An 18896-nucleotide genomic window follows, 5' to 3' on the forward strand; every position below is an offset into this window, starting at 1 on the left:
TGGTAAGCTTGGATTATTATTTAATACTTTCATGAAAAAACAAAGTCTTTGTGTAATGCTTTTGATTTATAGATATGAATAAATAATAGTTAAACAACTGAACTTTATGCTTCAAATTAAACAATAGATTTGATCAGAAAAATGATACTTTGAGTACTATCAGTTTTGTATCATGCTGAGCAAAACAGGAATTGCTAAAATTTGGGTTTCTTAAAAAATAAAACCACTTCAAATCTCTCTCTTTCTCTCTAGTTCTTTTTGGAGGTGGATATCTGCTCAGACAGTAAGAATTATAAGAGGTCAGTTACAAATAATATTCTTTCATGTTTACAGTGTGATAAAAATTTCATGTTCATGTGCTAAAGTATTAAACTGTAGGCATTTATGTGAAAAGTTGCCTTCTACAAAAAGCACATAGGCAGATTTAGCGGGGGGAATAACCTGAAGTGAATGGTCTGACAGTGGTAGTATTCCACCCCCCTTTCTCTTTAATTCTGGACTAGATTCAGTGGAAGTGGGACGGGCCATAGAGTAGTTTCTAGAGTGTCTGGACATCTACTCAGTGATTTTCCATACATGACCTCTCTTTTCTGGTGCTTTGCAGGCTTGTGCCCGGGGATACCGTTCAGTAGAATTGCTGGTTGGTTGATAGGCTCTTTAGCTGCTGACAGCTGAGCTGCTTCCAATCTTTGCAACAATTCAGGGGAGGCTGCCTTCATGTTCTTAGCTAGGAAAGAAAAATTTGAAGTTGACCTTATGGAGCCTCTCGTTTATTAGTTAAATCATTTCTTCTTCTTCTCCCATGGAATCAGAGAATTTCTCTTTTCTCATGAATTTTATTTTTTTGTGTAGTCATCTAATTTCAGTCAGACTCTAAACTAGAACATGCCCCTGAATGCCTTATTTATTTCTCCTGTGAAGAAGGCAGCCATTATTTTCTATATTAGTTGAGATGGAATTTGGAATTCTGCAGGGGTGGGGAGGGAAGGGGGTCTTTTCTTATTTTTTTATGTTTATTTTTTTAAAGATTTTATTTATTTATTTGACAGAGAAAGACACAGCGAGAGAGGGAACACAAGCAGGGGGAGTGGGAGAGGGAGAAGCAGGCTTCCCGCAGAGCAGGGAGCCCGACGCGGGGCTCGATCCCAGGACCCTGGGATCATGACCTGAGCCGAAGGCAGACGCCCAACGACTGAGCCACCAAGGCGCCCCTCTTATTTTTTTTTTAAACTTGATTATTTACTGCTCTAAAATGTGAAAGAAGTAGACTTTTTTGTTGCTGTACCTTTTGGTGTTCCTCAAAGTGGTCAATCTGTTGGAACTTTCCCTCCCTCCTTCCCTCACTTTGTCCTTCTTTTCCCTTTTTCCTTCCTTTCTTCTTTCTCTTTTTAAATGATTGGTTTTCTTTTAGATTTCTGGAAGTGATTATCTTAATAAAATTTGGAGACATTTAAAAATTATTTTAAAGAAACCTAGTATCCCAAGGGAGGAATGTATAGTAAATTTAGATGTCAAGTTTTTCCTGTTGCATACCATTTTTATATTTGATTCTAGTTTTTAAAATAAAAGTTAACTGAAGTAATCTCTAACTCACTATTGGGAAATACCTAGAAGTAATTTTTTTTTTTTTTTTTTTTTTAGCATTCCTGGCAATTTGTTATTACTGTTTTATTCTTATAGCAGAGTGGTTCTCAAATTTTTAGGATTTGTTAAAATATAGAATACTGGGCCCCAAACTGTAGATTCTGATACAGTTATTTGCTCTATGGTAGGGCCTGAGAATCTGTACTTTTTTTTTTAAAGATTTTATGTATTTATTAGAGAGAGCATGAAAGGGGAGAGGGCCAGAGGGAGAAGCAGACTCCCTGCTGAGCAGGGAACCCCATGTGGGACTCTGTCCCCAGACTCCGGGATCATGACCTGAGCCGAAGGCAGTCGCTTAACCACCTGAGCCACCCAGGTGCCCGAGAATCTGTACTTTTAAGAGGTACCCTGGTGATGTTGCTGCTACTGCTGCTGGTCTGGCAACTACATTTTTTGAGAACCACTGCTCTTTCATTTACAAATACTGTTTTGTCTTTGTAAATGAATAAGCTCTGATTCACCAATGACACAAGAATAATGGTGCACGTGTCATTTTAATGTTTAATGGTGATTTCCAAACATTTTTAAATATTTTTTTTTTTAAGATTTTATTTCACACAGAGAGATAGCAAGAGCAGGAACACAAGCAGGGGGAGTGGGAGAGGGAGAAGCAGGCTCCCCGCTGAGCAGGGAGCCCTATGTGGGGCTCAATCCCAGGACCCTGAGATCATGACCTGAGCCGAAGGTAGATGCTTAATGACTGAGCCACCCAGGCGCCCCAAACATTTTTAAATCTTGATGTTTTGTTATCTGATGTCAAAGAACACTGCTTTCTACCTACTGTTATACTTCAAAGTAGTCTACAGCATAATTTATTAATATAAATTTATTATCTATTGATACACCTTGAAATCAGTATTGGGAATATTGCTTTCTAAATTAAAATTGTTAGGCCGCAGGAGGTTCAGTGCTAAGTTGATGTGTAGTTCTGAAGGGTTTTTTTATGGAATTTTTTGAGTGACAGAATAAATATTGTTTCTTTTAGCTTTGGTTTTTATTGTTCTTGTGGGCTTTGAACTGTTCTGGTCTTTGTTAATTAGTTTGCTAGTAGTTGGAAATATTTAATTCTGGCTAATAAGGCCCTATACCTAGAAAACTAATACTTAATTGAGATCACCCCTCCCTTATTTTAATTATAGGTTTTGAATTTGATAGTACATTCATTTTCTCCCTATCGATGTCAGCACATTAGAGCCAAGAGCAGACATTTTTGGATGAATTTTTAACAGATGTAATTGAAGAAAAAACTCATGAGGACAAGTAAAGATTTTCTCTCTCTCTCTATTAATCAATGTCAATGTATTTTATGTGTATATATTTATACAAAAATACACATATGTAAAATTCACAACCTCTCACAGTGTACAGTTGGAACGAGGTGATAGTTGTATAGTTTACTCTAAATACCTAGTTTGAAACAACCACCACTCTCCGCAAATCTTTTCCTGCATTTCTCCCTAGTATTGACAACTGAAGTCACACTAGCATGAGCAGCTTTCACCTACTGCAAAGGTTTCTCCATTGATCATAATTATTTCTTGGACGTTACCAAATTAATAAAGAGATTGGGAATGGCTTACAGTTTTTTGAGAGAGATTTCTTTGAGGAAGAGGGAGCTAATTTTAATTTTTTAGGCATGGTTGTCATGATCTGGATTTTCCTCCCTTGTAGAAAACAGAGGCCCTGAAATAGATAGCCAAAGAAACTAGTTCTCAAACTATATGTTGCTTCCAAGTGCCAGCTGTAGTATATTAGGTATAATCTATGGTTGTCCTCTGATAACAGGTTGTTATCCATAACCTGCTTTTCTCACTCATTTTCTTCATAGCTCTGAGAGCTCATTTTGAAGGAATAATGGATGAACCATCCCCCTTGGCCAAACCTCTGGAGCTGAACCAGCACTCCCGATTCATAATTGGTTCTGTGTCTGAAGATAACTCAGAGGATGAAATTAGCAACCTGGTGAAGCTGGATCTGCTGGAGGAGAAGGAGGGCTCTCTATCACCAGCTTCTGTTGGCTCAGATACACTCTCTGATTTGGGGATCTCCAGCCTACAGGATGGCTTGGCCTTACACATAAGGTAAGACAGAAATTTAATGTTTTACTTATTTAACATGACCTATGGGTTTCACTGATTTTGTTCTGGAAAGAGCAAGAATAATTTTAGCCCAGGTTGTACCACCTTTAACTGCATCACTGGACTTGAAGCTTTTTTTTTTTTTTTTTAAGATTTTTTTATTTATCTATTTGACAGAGAGAGAGATAGCGAGAGCAGGAACACAAGCAGGGGGAGTGGGAGAGGGAGAAGCAGGCTTCCCGCAGAGCAGGGACCCCGACGCGCGGGGCTCGATCCCAGGACCCTGAGATCATGACCTGAGCTGAAAGCAGACGCTTAACGACTGAGCCACCCAGGCGCCCCTGGACTTGAAGCTTTGATGAATAAATGTACTTTGCATGAAGTGCAATTTTCAAAGTGTCTTTTCCTAAATGTTCCTCTCAACTTTTTCCTGTTCTTTGTACATACTTGGTCTTTTAGTGACATCTAGTCAGTGAGAGTTAGGTTGAGGAATTTTGGTTTCTGTACTACTTTGACTAATGTTGTAACTGTCTTAATGGTTGATAGGACTTTTGCAGGGTTGGGCAAATTTATAGTAATCGTTCTTTGAATTGCTTTCTCATGTCAGGAAGGTATATACTATTTCTGGCAGGGTTCGTCCTCAATAACAACCTGTGGCAGGAACAAAAGGTTGTTATAGACCTCCCTTTTTCTCTAGAAATGGAATTCTTTATATGTAACCGAGAATGTCAGTGAATAGTAACACTGGATTATTCTTATTTATTGATGTTTGATTATACAGCCAGTATGTGATATACTGATCTTTGGTCATTTGCTTTGCATTTCTTGGATTAAAGAGCCTGGATTAGTGGTTCTTGGTTTTCACTGTACATCAGAATTACTTGATGGAACCTTAAGAAATGAGCCCCATCTATCTCCAGAAATGAGATTCTGATTCATTTGATATTGGCTTGGTTTGGAGCTGGGGCATTTTTTTTTTTTTAAACTATCCAGGTGATTCTAATGTACGGCCAGGGTTGAGATGATAGTCTAGCAGAGATAAACATTAGTTAGAGTGACTATTGCTGTTATTATCTTGGTGATTCTATTATTAATGGATCATAAAATAATTAAGCTCCTTTTTATATACTCAAGATATAGACCGTGTAGTAAAATCCCATACCGGCTCTGGCTGAATGTGACTCTTCTGGGACTTTGGGGTCCTTACTTCTGAAAGATGAGGTAGTAAGTGTCGATGGACACCCCCATTTAGCCATGTGGAGTCAAAAGAGTTAAGCCAGTTAATTATGTTTTATGTCACAGATTCCTAGAACTGGGATAAACCTGAGAGATAATGTAGCCTAATGCTTTTTATTTAAGTAGATGAGAGAACTGAGGCCTAAAGAGGGGAAATAACTTGTCTAAGGGTGAATAACCAGAAAACTGGAATTCAAAGGTGCCCTGATTCCATTTCAGTAACTTTTCTACTCTACTTCCCTGACAGTAAAAGTGTCTTAATTATTTAGCTAGTTTAGACAAAGTTGGTGTTCAGGAGTTGATGAACAAAGATTTCATTTAATCTCTGGGCTAAAAAGATGAATAGAGGGCAGTATTTAGTGGCAGATAAGAGGGGTCAAGTCTTTTTTTTTAGGGGTCAAGTCTTTATGTAAATATTTCTTATAACTTTATAGTTCATTTAATGGTTGACCTGAAGGCTAAACTGCTGGTGATATCTTACCCTTTGAGGTCATTTCTAAATGTGTGAGGGTTGTGACTGGTGGGAATACAGGGGATACATTCCAAGACCCCCAGTGGATGCCTGAAACCACAGATAGTACTTAACCCTCTATATACTGTGTTTTTTCCTATACATACGTACCTATGTTAAAGTTTAATTTATAAATTAGGCATGGTAAAAGAGTAACAGTAATAACTAATAATAAAATAGAACAGTTACAACAATATGCTGTAATAAAAGTTATGTGAATGTGGTTTCTCTTTTTCAAAAATCATATATCAATCTCATCCTTCTTGTGATGATGTGGGAGGACAAAATGCTTACGTGATGAAATGAAGCAAGGCGAATGATGTAGGCATTGTGACGTAGCTTTAGGCTACTATTGACCTCATGATGTGTCAGGAGAAGGATCACCTGCTTCTGGACGGCAGTTGACTGTGGGTAACTGAAACCTTGGAACGTGAGACCACAGATAAGGGGGGACTACTACTGTACCCTTGCATTTAAAGGACAGAGGACCGGGGCACCTGGGTGGCTCAGTTGGTTAAGCATCTGCCTTCGGCTCAGGTCATGATCCCAGGGTTCTGGGATCAAGCCCCACATTGGGCTCCCTGCTCCATGGGAGCCTGCTTCTCCCTCTCCCTTTGCCTGCCACTCTGCCTACTTGTGCTCTCTATCTCTGTTAAATAAATAAAATTAAAAAAAAAAAAAAAAGACAAAGGACCAGTGATTCTAAACCTTCTTCAATGTACTAGATAATCTCACATAGCCAAGAATTGTCCTCAAAATGTCATAGTGCCACTGTTGAGAAAGACCGGGTTAAATCTAAATCCTTAAAGCCACATAGCACCTTGAGAAATTTGTCCAATTTGAGGCCATGTAAAACAGACTAGCCATTTGTTGGACTAGGAAATTGTGTTTGGCAATGGTGGCATGAACACCATTATAGGAAACTCAGCCAGTGATTTGCAAGGCAGCTTGTAGTTGCCAAGTTGTTCCCAAAGTTGATGTTTCTTCTTGCAAAGACTGTGTGGTCAGTGGTATGAGTGCCTGAGAATTTTTTTGCAAGCCCTACAGTTGGAAAACTCATGCCCATAGCTCATGGAAGAGCAATGAACTGAAGTGTGATCAGCAGCCTGGGGAGGAGTTCATACCTGCTTCCCAGCTACTGAATGTTCCAAAATAGAACACATGTTTTCCACTGATCCATTTCTTTTTTTTTTTTAAAGACTTTTTTAATTTTTTTATTAGAGAGCACAAGCAGGGAGAGAGGCAGGCAGAGGGAGAAAGAGAAGCAGGCTCCCTGCTGAGCAGGGAGCCCAATGTGGGGCTCTATCCTAGGACCCCAGGATCATGACCTGAGCTGAAGGCAGATGCTTAACCGTCTGAGCCACCCAGGCACCCTCCACTGATCCATTTCTAAGTCATTTGTGGATATGGTATCCTTGGGGTTAATTTAAATTGAGTCAGATTCACTTGATATTAGAGAGATCTCTGTTCTTGCATCTGCCACCAATTAGGTATGTGACCACAGAGAATTCAGAGAAATTACCTCTTTGGACTCATTTTCCTCATCTATGAAAATGAAGATACTGGTTCAGATACTCTTTTTCACTCTTTGAACCCAGAGTTAAAGATTGGTTTAGGATTACCTTCCTGAATGAATAATCTAATCTTTTACAGGCGATATAGATTAAAGGGGCAGGTGCACTCCTAACAGGTCATCTAAAACCAAGTAATGTGACTGCCATAGTATAGGATGAGAATGGGCCTCTCAAGTTTAGGGCTTGGTTTTTTATGCTAAATGAGAAGTTTAATGGGCATGTTGGATAGGCAGGAATAGAAAATAGACTGTTACAGAGATGGAGATGACTTGTATCACATATTTTGAGCATCACTGAAGGAAAAATCACTTTCTAAGCTTTATGACCTAGGGTACCTGCCTGGCTTAGTCAGTAGAGCATGCAACTTTGAGCTTGGGGTCATGAGTTCAAGCCCCATGTTGGGTATAGAGATAATAAAATCAATCAATCTAAGCTTTACAACCCAAACAAAGCTTTACAACCCAAACATTTGAAAATAATACCCTAAGAAAGTAGTTATAGCAAAAAAAAAAAAAGTAGTTATAGCTTGGTGGGACTATATAAGCCTCATTGTAGACACCTGTGCTTTGGCTTATTTTTATTTTTTTATTTTTTTATTTTTTTAAGATTTTATTTATTTATTTGACAGAGAGAGACACAGCGAGAAAGGGAACACAAGCAGGGGGGGTAGGAGAGGGAGAAGCAGGCTTCCCGTGGAGCAGGGAGCCCGATGCGGGGCTCGATCCCAGGACCCTGGGACCATGACCTGAGCCGAAGGCAGACGCTTAACGACTGAGCCACCCAGGCGCCCCGTGGCTTTTTATTTTTAGGTAAGATCAGCTAGGGATTGATATATCAGCTAGGTTGATATATTTCTGAACCTCATTATTAATATTTAATTGAATATTTGAGAAGAAAGACCATTGAAGACTGAATGTAGGCATCTTAATTTTAAGAACTTAGGTGTGATTTGGTAGCATATAATAGAGCTATCTAGTTTCATGGATAATGATATCTATCTGTTCCTTGTGGGATGCCACTTGAAGTCAGATTGTTCTGAATATTTACAATGCAGTGTAAATCCAGATCACCCCACAATCATGCTGTCAACCAAAGATTATAATCAGTTTTGTCAACTAGTATGCTGAATTCCTGGTTGAAGTCCAGTTGGAAACAGGTGAGCCCCACAGTTGGGTCTCTCTTAGAGTAGTATGGTTTCTTTAAACCTTTTTTATCCTATAATTCATGTTACAGTATTTGAAACTCCATCTCAGTTTTCCTTTAAACTTCTTAAAGTAAATCCCCAAAGTATCAAATGGCCAACATTTTATGCTTAGCAAGCATGTTGGTGATTTCATTTGAGAACAATCTATAATTGCTGTTATTTTTGTATACATAAATCCATCATATGATGTTCTATAGCTGGGTTTAAGACAGTGGTTACTGCTTTGGTAGGAGAGAGAGATTAAGTTTGCTAAGGCAAGGCCTCTTGAAAGTGAGCTACATTACTGTCTCCTTTCTGGTCTAGAAAGAAAAGTACTTTATCAATATCTTAGAAAATTTAGAATCCAGATATGTGATTGCCTATGAATTATTATTATTATTATTATCATTTTTAAAGATTTTATTTATTTGACACACAGAGAGAGCTAGAGAGGGAACACAAGCAGGGGGAGTAGGAGAGGGAGAAGCAGGCTCCCGGCTGAGCAGGGAGCCCAATGCAGGGCTCGATCCCAGGACCCTGGGATCATGACCTGAGCTGAAGGCAGATGCTTAACGACTGAGCCACCCAGGCGCCCTGCCTATGAATTATTTTTGACTCTTAAGAAGAATCCAAGTAGAGAGTTTTGAAGCTATTTTGTAATTAGAAATAATCTATAAAGTTTATCCAGTGATACCGGTCATGGAATACAAGCAGATAATATACTGAGTTGGGGATCATCTCCTAGATACCACACTCCTGGTCATAGACCTTTTTTTTCCTTTTTTTCTTTTTTTTCTTTTTTCCTTTTCTTTTTTTCTTTTTTCTTTTTTTTTAAGATTTTATTTATTTATTTGAGAGAGAATGAGAGAGAGCGAGCACACGAGAGGGGGGAGGGTCAGAGGGAGAAGTAGACTCCCTGCCGAGCAGGGAGCCCGATGCGGGACTCGATCCAGGGACTCCAGGATCATGACCTGAGCCGAAGGCAGTCGCTTAACCAACTGAGCCACCCAGGCGCCCTCCTTTTTTCTTTTCTTTTCTTTTCTTTTTTTTTTTTATTTATTTGCGAGAGAGAGAATGAGAGACAGATAGCCTGAGAGGGAGGAGGGTCAGAGGGAGAAGCAGACTCCCTGCTGAGCAGGGAGCCCAATGCGGGACTCGATCCCGGGACTCCAGGATCATGACCTGAGCTGAAGGCAGTCGCTTAACCAACTGAGCCACCCAGGCGCCCTCCTTTTTTCTTTTTTTTAAAGTAGTCTTCATGCCTAGCGTGGAGCCCATTGCAGGGCTTGAACTCATGACCCTGAGATCAAGACCTGAGCTGAGATCAAGAGTTGGATGCTTAACTGTCTGAGCCACCCAGGCACCCCCTGGTCATAGACTTTTAAAAAACACAAAGAGGGAGGTAGGTGGGGGATGGGTGAAATAGCTGAAGGGAATTAAGAGTACACTTACTGTGATGAGCACTGAATAATGAATAGAGTTATTGAGTCACTATATTGTACACTTGAAACTAATAGAATACTATACATTTAATTACACTGGCATTTAAAGACATATAGAGCTGTACGGACCTTCATCCAGAGGAAATAGCAACGAGGTGAGATTCTGAGAGGATCTGTGAGTGGCTTTCAGCTTTTGCTCCCATTGGGTCAAGAAGGAAATTTAGAAATTTAGGGGACAAGGATAGTGAGAGATAAAGCTGATCTATTGCTGTTACATCCTATCTTACTTTTCACATTATCTGTGAGAATTAGCAATCTTGTTTTCTCAGTGACTAATTACAATAATAGTAATAATAGGTAAGTTCATCAGGTGCTTTACTATATGCTAGACAGTCTGCTGTGCTTTATGTGGAGTTCCATACTTAATTTTTACAACAACCTCATGAGGTAAGTAATGTACTGTCATTGCCCACAATTTATGGATGGGGAACTGAAACACAGATTAAATAATGTGCCCAGGGTCACACAGCTAACTGTCTGTTGGATCCAGTCAGAGCCCATACTGTCAGCCACAATGCTAAACGAACCCTGGGTGTAATAGGTATGCTTATGTTCTCTTTGAGCAGTATTCCTCTGATTAAATGTTAACCTTATTAAAAAGATAGAGGGGCGCCTGGGTGGCTCAGTTGGTTGGGCGACTGCCTTCGGCTCAGGTCATGATCCTGGAGTCCCTGGATCGAGTCCCGCATCGGGCTCCCTGCTCGGCAGGGAGTCTGCTTCTCCCTCTGACCCTCCCCTCTCTCATGTACTTGCTCTCTCTCATTCTCTCTCTCTCACATAAATAAATAAAAATCTTTAAAAAAAAATTTTATTTATTTGACAGAGACAGAGACAGCGAGAGCAGGAACACAAGCAGGGGGAATGGGAGAGGGAGAAGCAGGCTTCCTGCCGAGCAGGGAGCCCGATGCGGGGCTCAATCTCAGGACTCTGGGATCATGACCTGAGCCGGAGGCAGATGCTTAACAACTGAGCCACCCAGGTGCCCCATCTGAATCCTTTTCTATGCATATATATGTATGCATTTCTTTCTACTGGAATGAGATCATCCTGTATACACTGTTTTATAATCTGTGCTTTTTTTGTTGTTGTTGTCAAGAATTCCCAATTTTTTGTTTCAGTAAATTTTCGTCTCATTTGCTATACCCACCATATTCCAGTTTCTGCAGTTGACTCCAAAATGCTGGTTCATCCAAACTCATGTCCAATCTAAGACCACACATTGTGTATTCTGTCTCTTAAATTTCCCAATATTGTATTACCACCCCCCTCCTTTTTTGGTGACAGTGCCTAGCCATTTGTTTAAAAGGAATTTAGCAAATCATGAAAGTATATGGCTACTGCTAAGTTTGGTGGTATTGAGAGAAATGGAAGGAAAAATAAAGGATAATTTACCGGGTGCCTGGGTGGCTCAGTTGGTTGGGTGACTGCCTTCGGCTCAGGTCATGATCCTGGAGTCCCGGGATCAAGTCCCGCATCGGGCTCCCTGCTCAGCAGGGAGTCTGCTTCTCCCTCTGACCCTCCCCTGCTCATGTTCTCTCTATCTCATTCTCTCTCTCAAATAAATAAATAAAATCTTTAAAAAAAATAAAAGGATAATTTACCATTCTACATTTTTTATAGTTATAGCACTTGTAGGAAAACAATTTAGTGTTGCACTAATGATATTTTAATGAATTTTATAATCAAAATGAAAGTGGACATTATAAAATACAGTGTGATTTGATCAAAAGCTATGAAGGACAGAGCTTTTTAGTTTCAGCTGTGTTTGTTTTTATTTGACCTGGACAGAAATTCTCTTTCCTTTTTAGTCTCTCACTTTAAACTCATGAGTTTGAAGTGATTTTGTTTAAATCTAATAATGGAGGTGAAGTTAAATAATATCTGCAAAGCTTTTGGGAAAGTAAAATGTGCCGTACTATGTAATATGATATTATTTATTATGAAGGAGTGCTCTTGTGAGGTAAAATTTTTTGACTGGATAAACCTTTTTAAGTCTTTTGCATATTAGCTTAAAACTTGGAAATTTAGATCTGAAAGGCTTTAATGACAGGACACATATACTGTCAATGTTATAATTGAGATGTTGAGAATAACCATTATTGAGAGGACAAGAAATTTCATTTTTCCTTCCTATCTGTGGCTCATCTGTCTCCAAGCTTTAACATGTGAAATAAGGAAAAACTGGCTCTAGTTGAGTTTATATATGATTTTGCTTATAGATGGGCCTGTGAGAGTGTTTTTATGTTTTGGCTTTCTTCACATTTCTCATTCAGCTTCCCTGAGCTTTCTCCCTTCCCCCAGCAGCTTTCCAAACCCTTTACTCTCAATGCTCCTTCCTTGATATTCTGAGGTTCCCAGTTGCCATGGTGCCTCAGAAGTGAGTAGACAGAGAAGGTCATTATGAGATTAGCAACTTGGTACTCTTTTTCTGAAGGCAATAGTTTGCTCTATTTCCCACCCACTCTTTCCATTCAGAAAACAGGAGCTGTCTGTGTATGTATTATAATCTCCAGAGTTTGTTCTATAAACTTAGCTAATTGTAGAAATGAAATTATGAATATGGTAAGTAGGGCTCAGGACGGCCACTTGACGATGTTTATTATTTTTATTCTTCTATTATTTTTTTAATTTATATGACAGAGAGAGAGAGCGAGAGCAGGAACACAAGCAGGGGGAGTAGGAGAGGGAGAAGCAGGCTTCCCGCGGAGCAGGGAGCCCGACGCAGGGCTTGATCCCAGGACGCTGGGATCATGACCTGAGCTGAAGGCAGACACTTAATGACTGAGCCACCCAGGTGCCCCTATTTTTATTCTTCTAGTGTAATGCATACCTGTGAGTGAAGTTTGCATTAAATTATGAGGTATATACTTATTATAGAAAAGTTAGAAATTCAAAAAGCATGAAGGAATAGAAACAATCCAGAATATGATTGTCCGGTGATAATTGCTATTAATATTTAATGTTTCTTTTTGGTAATTTTTACCCCATAAAGATAAATTTCATTAAAAAACACATACATGGGGCGCCTGGTTGGCTCAGTCAGTTAAGTGTCTGCCTTCGGCTCAGGTCATGATCCCAGCGTCCTGGGATCAAGCCCTGTGTCGGGCTTCTTGCTCCGCGGGAAGCCTGCTTCTCCCTCTCCCACTCCCCCTGCTTGTGTTCCCTCTCTTGCTGTGTCTCTCTCTGTCAAATAAATAAATAAAATCTTAAAAAAAACCCAAAACCACATACATGGATGATATCATAATGAATACACAGCTCTGTTATTTGCATTTTCTCATGTCATTAAAAGTCTTTTGTAAGCTTCATTTGTTTTAGCTTTTCATTTTGAAATAATTTTAGATTTACAGAAGAGTTACAAAGACAGCAGAGTTCCTGTGTATCCTTCACTCACCTCCTGCTACTATTAATATTTTCCATAATCATAGTACATTTATCTAGAGTTGTCAGATGTAGCAAGTAAAAATATACGATGCTTAGTTAATTTTGAATTTCAGATAAACAATGAATAATTGTATAAAAATATTAAATACTACAAATACTGCATTAGACATACTTTTGTAAAAAATTATTTGTGTTTGCCTGAAATGCAAAATTTAAATGGGCATTCCGTATTTTATCTAGCAACCCTGTATTTATTAAAATTAAGTAGTTAACATTGGTGCAATACTTTAAAGCAAACTACAGACTTTGTTTGGTTTTCAGCTCTGTCTCCACCCTCACTAAGAGAGATCTACTGGACAATTCTAATTCCTGAGTTTTTCCAGAGTGTTAACCTGGAATCATGCTTGTTTCTAAGTGGCTTTCCCTACCGTAGGCTCTTTGGTCTCGAGGCGGTTACTTCTTGACCATCCACTTTCTGTTTTCTGCAATTTTTTGACGTCTGTATTTGTTAGGGACTCCTCTTTAATTTTCTTTGTTCTTATGTCTTTATGCCTCTTTTATTATCGTCATTTTTGTGTGATTTTTGGCAGAGAACAGTAATACACCAGTGCTCTGACAGTCTGTTACTGTCACCTGGTAGTTCCATCAGCTTCTTACTCTATTGCTGTCGGCTTCTGCTTCTACCACTTCTCTGAAACTACGCTTAGAAAACTCACCGGTGATCTCCTCGTGGGCAGAATTTGACAGTGTTGACTTTTCACTCATTCTTGAAACTACTCCTTATGTTTTATTAACATTCTCTCCCAATTCACCTTTCTGACCCTTCCCTCTCAGGTTCTTGAATAGACTTGGCTTTTTTCCCATGACACTTAATTGTTGATTTTCTGCAAAACTTCCTGGCTGTAGCCCTCTTCTGTTAGGCTACATCCTCTCTTTTGATCTACCTTAATTAACAGCACTGCCATTTCTCTGGTCTCCCGAGCCAGAAATATGGGTGTTATGCAAGATTCCTCTCTCCTCCACCCCTCATACCTAATTAGGTATGCTTATTGATGCTATACCCCAATAATTTTTTTAAGATTTTATTTATTAGAGAAAAAGAACAAGTGGGGTGGAGGGGCAGAGGGAGAGGGAGAAGCAGACTCCCCGCTGAGCAGGGAGCTCATTGTGGGGCTTGATCCCAGGACCCTGGGTTCATGACCTGAACCGAAGGTAGATGCTTAACCAACTGAGCCACCCAGGTGCCCCACCCCAATAATTCTTGAATCCATTCCCTTCTTTCCATTGCTACTGCCATTGTATTTGCTTTTATTACTTGTTTGGATTATGGCAATAGTATTTTAGCTCTTCTCCAATCTCTTTCACCTGTAAGTATAATAAGCTCCAGATGGTCATTGGAATCTTTCTAAAAGGTAAACTGATCATCTCATGGCATTACTTCAGTGGGTCCCTTTTACCAATAGGATATATTAGTGTCTAACCAAACACTGTGCCAGGTTCTTTTTTTTTTTTTTAAGATTTTATTTATTTGAGAGAGAGAGAGAGAGAGCATGAGCAGGGGTAGGGGCGGAGGGAGAGGGAGAAGCAGGCTTCCCGCTGAGGAGGGAGCCCAATGTGGGGCTCGATCCCAGGACCCTGGGATCATGACCTGAGCCGAAAGCAGACACTTAATGACTGAGCCACCCAGGCGCCCCCATTGTGCCAGGTTCTTAACAATATTTCCAATACGAGAGTTTTCATCATTGTTATGGTGGGCTTGTTGAGATCTGTAAGGGTTAATAATGTCTCAGATTTGTTTGAACTGGGTTTTGAAAGAATGAACAGAAAACGGGCAAGCAACAGAGTTAAGTATATATATATAGCGGGAACATTAGTGATGGTAGGGTTGACAACATGTGCGAAGTACCAGACGGAGACATCTAGCATGTTCAGGCGATTATAAATCATTGAGTATTACCATAACATAAGGGAGACAGGGTGTTGAGTGTCGTGGAAGAAGGGGCGGGTAAGAAAGAGGTGAGATCATTAAGCATCTTGCCTGTCACACTAAAGACATATATAAAATGGAAAACAGTATTTAGATTTGGCTGTGCAACAGAGTCATCTGTGGAGCTTTAAAAAACTATGCATTTAGTTTTTCCACGTCGGGCTCCCTGCTCTCTGTCAAATAAATAAAATCTTTAAAAAATAAATAAATAAAATATTTCATTTATTTATTTGACAGAGAGAGAAATAGCAAGAGCAGGAGCACAAGCAGGGGGAGTGGGGGAGGGAGAAGCAGGCTTCCCGCGGAGCAGGGAGCCCGACGCGGGGCTCGATCCCAGGACCCTGGGATCATGACCTGAGCCGAAGGCAGGCGCTTAACGACTGAGCCACCCAGGTGTCCCACCTTCTTTACATTTTAAATATCCCATTTTCTACTAAATCATTCCTGTTGGCATTCAGGCATGCTCTGATGACTCCCATCTTTATAAAATCCTTCTTTAATAGCCACACTCTGTTTGGACCACTGCCCTGATTATCTACCCCATGTCATGGCCAAGATTTTCAGAAGAGCTCCTACTTCCTTGTCTCCCATTCCTTCTTCAAGCTGCACTAGTGTATACTCTGCTCCTGAAACTGCTCACGTTAAAAATCACCAGTGACTATGGTATTGCTAAATTCAGTGGGTGCGTCTCAGTTCTCATCCTTCCAGGTCTCTCAATAGATGACTACTTTTTCCTTGAAACACACTCTTCTCTTTTCTGCTGAAAACCTTGCTTTTTTGTCTCTCCTCCTATGTCCCTGGTACTCTGTCTAATCTGCTTTGCAGGCTCTTCCTTTTTGATGTTACTTCCAACAATTAGTCCTGCTTGGTCCTGGACCTTCTTTTCCTTTTACTTGGTATACATTTTCTTCCTGTATAATCTCACCGCTTTGCTACTGTGTATATGCCAGTGACTCCCATTATTTATGATATCCATCTCATACCTATCTTCTGAGCTGATTTGTTACGTTCGACTATATGTAGTGTCTTCACTTGAATGTGAATAGACATGAACTGTTTTTGTTTTTTTTTTTTAAAGTAAGCTCTATGTGTAATGTGGGGCTTGAACTCACGACCCTGAGATCAAGAGTGGTATGCTCTACTGACTGAGCCAGCCAGGCACCCCTAGACCTGAGCTCTTGATTTCCCCCATCCTCAATAAATTTGATCCTTGTATAATTTTCCACATCTTACTGATAAATATCGCCTCTGGTCACTTGACTTAAGTCAGAAACCTGGGGAATCGTACTTCAGTTCTGTTGATTCTGTCCCCAGTGTTTACTTCAGTACATTCATTTGCCATCACCTTAGTTTAAGCCTTAGCCCCTCAACTTTGTTTGGACTACTAGAATGGTCGCTTAACTGGATGCTCTGCCTCCTGATTTCCCGTTGTTGGCACTTAGCATGAGATACTAAATAAATTCACAGCTTGGCTCCTGGGCCCCTGAATGATCTGACTTGTCAGCTTCAGTGTGTTGACAGTGCTTCACCCATATTGGGTTTTCAGTTCTTCCTATCTGGGGGCCACACATGCTTGTGTGCCAGTCTTTCCTATCTGGGGGCCACACATGCTTGTCCTTCCACCTGGATTCACTTTTACTCTCTCAGTGATTACTTGAGGCCCCCCCCCCTTTTTTTAAGAGATTTTATTTGACACAGAGAGACTGAGAGAGAGCACAAGCAGGGGGAGTGGCAGGCAGGCAGAGGGAGAGGGAGAAGCAGGCTCCCCGCTGAGCAAGGAGCCCGATGCGGGACTCGATCCCAGGACCCTGGGATCATGACCCAAGCCGAAGGCAGACGCATAAGGACTGAGCCACCCAGGCGCCGAGCCCTGCTTTTATTATTCATAATCTTTTTGTTCTTCTTTCAAAGGACTTATCACAATTTGTAATATTTTCATTGGCATATTTATTTGATTGCTTGTTTCTGTTACACTGTAACTAATATGAGGGGCAGAGATCATATACGTTTTGTTTGCAATTGTATACCCAGCACTTTTTTTTTTTTTTTAAAGATTTTATTTATTTGACAGAGAGAGACATAGCGAGAGAGGGATCACAAACAGGAGGAGTGGGAGAGGGAAAAGCAGGCTTCCCGCCGAGCGGGGAGCCTGATGTGGGTGGGGCTCGATCCCAGGACCCTGGGATCATGACCTCAACTGAAGGCAGACACTTAATCTGAGCCACCCAGGCACCCCTACCCAGCACTTTCTATAGCATATAAATAGATATTTGTTGAATACATGGGAGAGATAACAAGATTGGCCAGGGGCAGTCACAAAATGTAATAGTATTTTAAATTATGCATATATATGCCATCTTTTTAGTAGATTTAGGATTATTCGGGTTTTCTGTTTCTTCCTGGGTGGAATAGAAAATTATTTTTCTAAGGATTTACCAATTGAATCTAAATTTTAAAATTTATTGGCATAAACTTCATAATAACATACTCATTTCTTTTTCATGTTTTAGGATTTGTAGTGAGTTCCCTCTTCATCATTCCTGATATTGAGCTAGCATTTTCTCTTATTCTTTTTCTTTTTTTTAAAGATTTTATTTATTTGAGAGTGAGAGAGCACAAACGGGACAGGGGAGGGGAGGGCCGGCAGAGGGAGAGGGAGAAGCAGTCTCCCTGCTGAGCAGGGAGCCTGATGTGGGGCTCCATCCCAGTACCCTGGGATCTTGACTTGAGCTGAAGGCAGGCTCTTAACTGACTGAGCCACCCAGGTGCCCCGCATTTTCTCTTATTCTTGATCAGTCTTAATAGAAGTTTATTAATTTTTTTTTAAGATTTTATTGAGAGAGAGCATGGGGGGGGCAGAAGGAGAGGGAGAAGCAGACTCTCTGCTGAGCAGAGAGCCTGACATGGGGCTCGATCCTAGGACCCTGAGATCACGACCTGAGCTGAAGGCAGACGCTTCACTGACTGAGCCACCCAGGTGCCCCTAGAAGTTTATTAATTTAATTGGCCTTTTTAAAGAACCAACTTTCTGTCTTTGTTGATTTTTTTTTATTGTACATTTGTTTTCTCTTTCACAGATATCTGCTATCCTCTTCATTCTCTTCTTTATACTTTCTTTAGGTTTAATTTGTTTTTTTCTAGCCTTTTGAGATAGATGATTATCAGCCCTTCTTTTCTAAGCTGTGTACTAATGTCTACAAATTTCCCCCAAGCCCATCTTTAGTTGTATCTCATGTCTTTTTTCAACATTTTATTATGAACAACTTTAAGCATACAGCACAGTTGAGAGCATTTTATAGAGAACGCCTAGATTTTACTCATCACCTAGATTCTACCATTAACATTTTTCTATACTTGCTTTATCATTTATCCATTTCTGTATCTCTTTATCCATCAGGTCATCCTATTATATCCCCTCAACTTTTGATGTGATAAATCTTTATTATCATTCAGTTTGAGATATTTTCTTATTTTCATTGTGACTTATTTTTTAATTTTTTGAGATACAATTGACATAACAGTATATTAATTTTAGGTATACAGCATAATAATTTTATATTTATATATATATATATAAAACGTACATACTTATATAATGAAATAATTACCAAAATAAGTTTAGTTAACATCCATCACCATACATAGTTACAATTTTTTTCTTTCTTCTTGTGATGAAAACTTAACATCTACTTTCTTAGCAACTTTCAAATATACAATAATACACTATTTGTTAACCATGGTCACCATTCTGTACATCACATCCCTAGGACTTATTTATCTTATAACTGGAAGTTTGT

The 18896-nt window shown here is 39.8% G+C and overlaps 1 protein-coding gene across 12 annotated transcripts in view; it reads left to right on the forward strand.

The window, feature by feature from the left end:
- Positions 1–18896, forward strand: part of ACACA (acetyl-CoA carboxylase alpha) — a 280433-nt gene that overhangs the window by 54377 nt on the left and 207160 nt on the right. For 8 of the 12 annotated variants that reach the window (XM_035026634.1, XM_035026633.1, XM_035026637.1 and 5 more), the window contains 2 exons: positions 253–299; positions 3473–3725. In XM_035026634.1, coding sequence (XP_034882525.1) covers positions 3499–3725 — 227 coding nt within the window. In that variant the 5' untranslated portion in view covers positions 253–299; positions 3473–3498. The remainder of the gene's footprint in view (positions 1–252; positions 300–3472; positions 3726–18896) is intronic. The other 4 variants (XM_035026635.1, XM_035026638.1, XM_035026640.1 and 1 more) reach the window with 1 other exon arrangement.

The sequence above is a fragment of the Mirounga leonina genome, unplaced genomic scaffold (genome assembly GCF_011800145.1).
Source record: "Mirounga leonina isolate KUSES-001 unplaced genomic scaffold, KU_Mleo_1.0 Mir_200, whole genome shotgun sequence".
NCBI classification, from domain to species: Eukaryota; Metazoa; Chordata; class Mammalia; order Carnivora; family Phocidae; genus Mirounga; species Mirounga leonina.